This window comes from Anneissia japonica, unplaced genomic scaffold (assembly GCF_011630105.1).
Source record: "Anneissia japonica isolate Jap-2015-1 unplaced genomic scaffold, ASM1163010v1 scaffold18742_len73605_cov171, whole genome shotgun sequence".
Taxonomy (NCBI): domain Eukaryota; kingdom Metazoa; phylum Echinodermata; class Crinoidea; order Comatulida; family Comatulidae; genus Anneissia; species Anneissia japonica.
This window is the reverse complement of record NW_022719834.1, coordinates 1-8,737: the sequence shown is the minus strand read 5'-3', so window position 1 is coordinate 8,737 and position 8,737 is coordinate 1. Positions and strand designations below refer to the sequence as shown.

General features: G+C 34.6%; 1 protein-coding gene across 1 annotated transcript; it reads right to left on the bottom strand.

Moving 5' to 3' along the window:
* Positions 1-5,061: 5,061 nt before the first annotated feature.
* Positions 5,062-7,416, bottom strand: LOC117111074 (ileal sodium/bile acid cotransporter-like; the record flags this gene model as incomplete). Its single annotated transcript, XM_033253959.1, has 2 exons — positions 5,062-6,021; positions 7,204-7,416. Coding segments are annotated over 2 exons (681 nt in total), but the record flags the coding sequence as incomplete, so codon positions are not given.
* Between the last annotated feature and the right edge of the window lie 1,321 nt (positions 7,417-8,737).

Here is an 8,737-nt window from a genome sequence, read left to right as displayed (position 1 = left end):
TATATCATTTAACACTTACAATTTATAACATTTACAGCAAAGCACAGTTTATATATTGCGGCCAACTGACCTATACTATTTTAATATTTATAAATAATAATAATCAAATTAATAACATAAGATGTATAGGGCTCGCTCATATTCAAATTTAAAGAGCAACAATCTATATACGCTAGACGGATTTAAATTACATTCTGATATACGTATTTAATTAATTTTTGCTGTTCGTCACATATCATTTATTTGCAAAAATAATAGAAGCTACTTAAGGATTGCCTAATTAAAGAATGCTTCAATTAATTCTTTACGTCTCATTTTCATATTTTCATTTATTCTTTTAGACATACTTTTAATTTTCTATTGTCCATACATGTGACTATGAATATGATATGTACTAAATCGAAATCGAAACTAAACGATTAAACGTTTTTTTATCATCTGCTAAGAAATGATTCAGTAAAGACCTACCACAAACATAGCATTTAGGCAACTTGATAAAATTCTTAATGCTCATCCAGAGCATGACAAAATATTCATTTTTTTTTTAATGCGTGTAAACATAATGTAATATACCGTACCTTGTGTAACATTCATTTCATTGCATATTATACATATATCCCTGGTCCTCAATAAGCGGTCCACTAGGCAATTTAATTTGGCCCGTAAAGAAAAACAAAGTAATGAAAAAAAATATATATTTAAAACATAATATAAAAATTTCGATAAATACATTTTCAATAGAGAAAAATTAAATCCCTGGGTAATGTGCACGGGGTGGTTTGAATTTAGCAGGATGATATACAGTAGGCAATAAATAGAATAAATTGCGCCAAAAATTAAGCACTGGATACCGTACCGTACTTTTCGTTGTCCTGTTCTAAACCCTGTAAACAAAACTATTAGTAAAACTCCCGAGATTGGTATAATTTTAGCTGTTCTAAATTTAATATAGCAGCCCAGTGGAAGTAAAAAATTTATCATAGACATGTTAACATTTTAGGGTCCTCATGCATGATTTGAGACTCATGGTAGAAGAAGCCCATTGTTAATCTAGAGGTAAACACAGCTAAATTTAGGTTATTGCAATACGTCTACGGTATAATCAATATCTATATAACGCCTAATGTTAATAACATCTAGGCGCTATGGCGTATTGGGTTTTATCGTCTATTCGTAAGTCTACTTTATTTTACTTGATAATAAACAGCTAATGAACCAAAGAATAGTGTTTATAAAAATACATTTCGATTGTCCTGCATATAATTCAAGTCATATATGACGCCAAGTTCTGTCTCTGTTTTGTTCTGAGCATTGTGTTTCCTCAATAGCTTTTTTTCTTCAATTCATACAGTATTAGCATCACCCCGACATTTGTGCCGCCAAGTTCGATCTCTGTAAATGTTCATTGAGATTCGTTAATAGCATTTTAACTTTACAGGGAATAAAAAGTTAGTGTTTCAATAGACAATGCTCATAAAATTACATTTCGCTAGTACAGTATTACATGCGTACTGTGAACTTCGGAAAACTGCTTGTATTTTGACTAACGACTGTTAAACTGATGACAGGTCTACACAGAAATTTCCCGCTACCCAATTGGGTCATGACCACTGGTGTAGGCCTAGTAGAAGGTTCCTGTAATTTCAAATTGCAAATAGACCTATCTTAGCGGAAGGAGTTCACCCAGATGTAAAACTATTGCTTTCAACTCGGCTGAGATTATATTTGGCCCGTCAGATCAACTCTATAATTTGGCACATTAAGCAAATTAATTAAGAACCAGGGACATATATTATATCCGGAATCTCGTGTACAAACATCGACATTTTTTAAATATTGTATTGCATAAATTTTGTAGGCCTACTCGTGTGTTTGTTTAACAAAGAAGCATCTCGTTATTATTGTTAATATTTAATTACAGGCCATAATAACCTATCACACCCACAATGATCAGTTTACATTCCATTTATCAGTGATATGGAAGTCTCAGGAGAGACTGCAAAATTGCAATAAAGAAACCTTGAAATAATCTATTTTTTACGTTATTTGTCAAACCTAAGAGAAGAGCTTTAAATACGTTACCAATCTTTTCGCATCGTGCGGGACAGTACCGCATGTGGTTTTGGTTGAAACACCATTTTGCAGGAAAACACGCGTGATCATAAATGTGTCACGTATTTAGCGCTGGTCTATGCGTGATAACAAACCTTTCCGGAGTGTCAATCAAACTTATCAACTGACTAATCAGAACAGCGCTAGGGATACGCGTGCGTCTCACAAACACACGTGTTGTCCCACAAACGCACGTGTTCGCGTATGTTTTAACATTATCGTCTTGTGGGACCTTAGCAACAATATCCAAGGGGCGGGGCTTAGCGGAAAGGTCTATTATCATGAATTAAAAAATAGAAGAAATTGGTTTGATTGAAAAGCGCTTTATAAATTGAAATACTTAATTCACCGACGCGTAACTAACAATTGATCAGTATGCCTCATTTTTTGTTTGTTTTGTAATGAAATGTTTTTTTATATAGTTCAAATTAAACATAATGTACATTAAAAATATTTTTGTTTATTTACCGTACCCGGTATTGTCAACAAACACTCCTGAAATCGTTTTAAAAATCGCTTAAAAATGCTCAGATCGTCGTCAGGGTCACACGCCCCTGGACCCCCACCGGGGCTCCGCCTCTAGACCCCAGAGAGGGCCTGGGCCCCCATGCCAGCCAACAGTAGTCGCGCATTTAAAATCTCCCAGTTAGGGGGGGGGGAGTGGGTGGGGTGTGGGTATCGACGGATCTGGCCGGACCAATAAATATTGCTTCCGACACGCCTGCCATTCCATAATGTGACCAGAAACGGAAATGAATGTTGAGAAGTCGTGAGTTTAACAAATGGGATATGAAGTGAAACCGGTTTCAAAGTACTGCGAAGATTATCACTATGTGATTTATATTGATTACGAAATGGAGCGAGTTTAGTTAATGTTAGGATCGTTTTTAAATTAGATGGATAATCAGCAGCCCAAATTAAATTACAATAAAGTGTGGCTGAGTGAGGGTAGGCTATTGTATAACGAAACAAGGATATAAGTGGGAAAAGTATAATATCTTAGTTTACAAATAATACTAATTTTAGCAACATGTTGTTGATGACAGGACCACCTCAAATTTTCTGGAATATAAAAACTCAAAAATAAAGTACTTGCAATACATTCAATATTTGAATTATTTAAATTAACATGTACATCTGCAAATTTATTAAAGTTTTGACGTTTATGAAATAATATATAGTTGGGGTTTTTAGGTATTTATTAGTAATATGTTTGAGGTGAACCAATCAGCAACTTTAATGAGTTCACTATTAAGTGCACTAAACAAAACATTGATATCAGAGTGAGAAAACAAGATTGTAGTATTCAGCAAAGGATATAACATCTAGTATCACTAGCAGAATAAAGATCGTTAACGAAAATTAAAAATAATAAGGGCTCAAGGATAGATCCTTGTGGTACCGGTACTATGTTACATCCATCTCTGACGACCGACAAGAACCTAAAGCAACAAACTGTTTACGATTTGATAAGTAACTAGTGAACCAGTTTAAAGGAACACCTCTTATACCGTACCGTAATTAAATAATTTACGAATTAAAATATTGTGATTAATAACATCAAATGCTTTAGATAAGTCAATAAAAACAGAAAGTAAACATTATTTTTTTGCTCAAAAGATGAAATTATATTATTAACAAGGTCGAGAATTGCATGAGATATAATGTTTCTGGCGTAATCCATATTGAAAATAGAGATGACTTCGGCAATTTTTATCAGAATTGGGAATGAGCCGGAGTTAAACGAACAGCTGGTAGAAAAAGTGAGTTGATTGATGATATGTGGATCAATTATTTTAAGTATGCGAGAAGTGTACACTATGTAGTGTATTGACTTTTTAAAATTAGGATCCCGAGTTTTAATATATTGTTAATAAAGTCGATATTTTCTTTTATTACTGTACTTTTAAAAGCCCCTGTGACATCTAAGGTTGTTCAAGTTCTTTATTTTAAAATTTAGGTGTATTATAAACAAGATGTTTGCTATGAATTTTATAAAATTAAAAAATAATACATCAGAAATAAAGGAATGATTACATTCATAAATTTTCATTTTTCATTTTTTCAAGTTCATTACAAAAACAGTCTGAGTGTTATTAATAGAAAATTAATTAGATTGAGCGCGTTTAATGTTTTGAAAGTTATTGTCGTCATTTATTTGTAATATGCGAAAATGATCTGATAAATCACAAAGTAAAATTCAAGAGAAAATTAAAACATTAATATTATTTGTATAAATATGGTCAGTGAGAGTAGTAGTCGTACCTGTTATTCGTGTGGGTTTGGAAATTGTTGGATCAAATTTTATTTATTTTATTTTATTCTAGTATAAGAATAATACAAAAAGTAGCTAAAGGCTAAAATCATTGCATTTACAAAAAATATATAGGCTAAAATTACAAATTATAAAACTGCACAAAAATATTCAAATACGTATTTACAAATCAAGACAGAATATTTACAAATTACATAAAAATGTACATAAAAAAATATAAAAATAAAAATAATAATTCTCATTCTGTAATTGTTGTTAAACTGTAGTTCATAGAATTAATTGTTAATGTTAAAGTTTTATTTTATATATATCATTTAATTACTTTAACTGATAAATCAAACATAGGCCTACTTATATAATTTCATAACATCATTAGTTTAATATACTGTTTGACGCCTAAATAACAATAAATTACATAAGACAACTTAACAAAAAAATACATAATGTTTAACTTTAATTCATCCACATATATACTTTATTTCAAATGCTATATCATCTTAATAAAGAAATAATAATCGTGACTTCTTAAATTTTTAAAGAAAGGGAGATGTCACCATGGAGGTATTATTGAGAAGGAGATCACTCGGCAACAGATCCCTTTGACGAAAAGAAGGTGCTCTCCATTTCGTCATGTTAATTTTTTTTGTCAATTATGCCTGCTGAAAATTTGATGGCGGGGAACACATGGGACTTCAAAGGCATCGCGCAAACGTTCTTTACGCGCTGCGGTAACTTTGATCTTGGTTCATTTGCATAGCGCTGTGTGCGCGTAGCTTTGCCGAGTGATCTCCTTCTCAACAATACCTCCATGATGTCACTAGTCTACTGATTGCAGCATGCTGGCGCAGGGCGAATAATACACGGTCACGTTGTCAGCGTCAAATACACAGTAGGCCTATGTTGTATTATTTGCCTATGACTAAACCCACATACTTATAGTCAACAAACTATAACAGAAGTCCTTCGACATTATTTGTATTGCAGTTGTTAACGGAACTATCGGAAATCAGCCGCATTTCGCGGTATTGATAACATTTTTCATTTTTAAAAAAGAAACTATACGAATTCAAAATTAATATATGTTAATAAACTACGAAATCTAACTTACGTTAAGCTTTGTAAGCCTATTTATGAATAAAACACAATGCAGCCGCGGAGCGTATATCTCAACAAGGTTCTTGACTTAACACTTTAAAACTAACGTCCTTCTTGTTGCAAATATCATTTGCTGGTTGATCGGTAACAGCTTCCGCGCCATCACCATCGGGTTGCATATTTTTATCGATAATTTTGAAAACCAACACGCAAAGACTGTAATCAATAAGAAACAATGGGGCAAACAAGGACGGAAAAATCAAAATTTCCAAAAAATCCTCGCTGTCAGCGTAAGAGAGAGCAATAAGGGTTAACGCCAAGGGAACATTCTGGCAACCGGTTTCCAAAGCAATTGTGCGGCATTTTTTTCGTGACTGGCGTAACAGGTACGCGGCGATGTAACCGAGAAAGAACGCAATCACTGGCATTATCGCTGCTGAGAACCAAACATTCCAGGGTACCAGGAACATTTTAGGGTTGATCAAACCATTGAGGATAAGGTTGACTGCAATAGCAAACATACCCACTACGCTACCAACCTGAGAATTAAATAAATATATGCATAAGATTCCAATACAAGGTAAAACAAAATACATTCATTCATTCAAATATTTAATGCTACTTGAGCCACCGAGAGCAATTATCCGCAATCGAAAATTTACAATCACAACAATCAAAATAACATTTAAAATAAGAAGCAAGTTAAACTAATTAGTTAAACTAATCCGAAAAAAAAAATAATAGCAGTCCTAATGTATGAAGGAGTGATGTTAGATCCATGGACAGTTCGTAAGAGAGACTAAGAAAGGAAGAAGGCGAGAATGACGCAATGTAGAGCATGAGCGACGTGTAAAGGGTGATCTAGGTTCTGGACAATTTATGGAAGAAAACGAACGATGAAGAATTTATGCCTAGATTCAAAACGAATTATTATTGTATCTACAGAGGATAATGTAGTTATTGGAAGAAGCAGGTGGATCGACAAGCTTGGTTCAGTGTAGGTTGAATATGTGATAACAGTAGAGGAGGAAGAGTTTTTAAGAATTTAAATATTGAACGTTTTCTAAGGACCGATTTATATACTAATTGAAGATGTTTATGCCTTTAAAATTATTGGTGATTGTATTCCCAAGTTTTTAATTTCAGAGACGGATTCAAAGAAACGAGCCATAGAGAGAATTAGGGTGGAAGAAATGATTGGATTTACAGAAGTTTATGTTCATGAGTTTATTTTTGGAAGGGGAAAACTGAACCGTTATACTGTGACCAAGATTGTAAAAGGTTGGCAGCAATAGGCATGTAGTCGAGGCGAGGGGCTCTAAAAGACAAAACAAAATATGAATGTCAGGGGCGGATCCAGAGATGTCCAAAAGAGGGGGGGGGGGGGGGCCGAAATTTGGGCCGATCGAGACAACAATGTCCGGGGGCATGCCCCGCGAAATTTGTGTGTTCTAGACGCCCGAAAATAACATTTGAAGCGTTCTGGGCTATCATTTTTTTCTTTTTCTTTCTCTTTTCTTTTTAGGGGGGGGGGGGGCGCCCCCCCCCTAAATCCGCCCTGAATGTTGCCGCCTATATCTGATTTTTGCACTCGCGATGACTGAATGAAATAATAACTATAACAACCATTGTAATCATAATAAAAAAAAAAACTGTACTGCGCCTTTTTACAAGGGATGGGCCGTATACAATGCTCAATTAAACGTCTTTCCAAAACTCACCGGGGTTATGATTCTTGACCACCGTTCTTTATAATGTCGGATAAGCATTCCAACAACAATAGGAACTAAGATTAGAGCCAGGGAGGTGATGATACTGATATAGGGGATGGCAGCGGATTCATCCGTCCAACTTCTGCTGTAAATCCATAAACACAGTGGCATCATTCCCACAGCCGCAAGTGTCGATATCGTCGTCATACAGATACTAAAAGAAACGATGTTTTATATTTACGATACTGGTATATATTGTATTATTTTACAGTATTTGTATATTGAAAGTACCATTCATGTTTCGATTCTGCTACTAATAATACCGTAGTAATTTTCTGTAATGTTTCATTTGTCTAGTTACACCCTAGCAGTAGTATGTATAGTATGAGGCGCAAAGTGTAAATTTATTAATAAGTTAAATTATTTCTATTAATTCTTTATTTAACATATTTATATAATAATGGCTATCATTTATAAATAATTATTCTCGAATATTCTTGATTAAAATATAATGAAGAAAGTAAATAAATTGGTTGGTATGGTAAATTACTAACCGGGAAAATAAATACCCACTCTGACCCAAGACCCCTGTTACGCGCCTGGTGTTAGCGCCAATGTGTGCCCTTGTCCGGACAGGGGATGTGCCCCCCTATGAAGCTGGAAACCTTGTTTTTGCAAAATAAATTGATGCAATTTGCTATTATAGGTTTAATCGATAAATTCCTCATCAACCGATATAACCTTAAACATTCTTGGAATTGACATAACATTACTGTCGTAGTACACACCTGTGGCTCTCTTTGCAAGCACATCTAACATCTAAGGAAAGAAGAGTTTAGATTGGTACCAGATAAAATAAATAAAACATTAATACATTATGCTAATTTTCATCCTTGTAAGCGCAAAAGACAGTGCAAATTATTTCTGTGACAGTCTTTTGAAGTGTGTAAATCTCCATTTTATCCCATACATAGTCAAAATATTGGGGGGGGGGATGATACAACGGACCATCCCCTTGTCAAATATTGGGGGGATATATCCCCATCCCCCCGGGATCTACGCTTATGGTCACAGTACGTTGTTGGCCCGACGTCGGTAAACGTTTGAAATGGTGGTTGGTTAAAACCGTTGGCCCGACGTTGGTTAGAGGTTGTAAATATTAGGATGTGATAACAGACCTTGTCCAACGTCACAGTACTTTGTTGGCCCGACGTCGGTAAACGTTAGTGGAGGTTGGTGACAACAGTTGGGCCGACGTTGGTTAGAAGTTGTAAATTTCAAACGTTTACCGATGTCGGGCCAACAGAGTACTGTGATGTTGCGACAACGTCTATAATAATACATAATAATTATATATATTATGGAGGTTGGTTACAACCGTTTGGCCGACGTTGGTTAGAGGTTGTAAATATTATAGCCTGGGTGCAGTAGGAAATTAGCGGGAAAAAAGTAAAGGAAAATTTATTTTTGGTTTTTCAGAATCAGTATATCATATAGTGTCTCAGAAAAAAAATCCCCATTCTTAGAGCTTGGGCAATTTTTT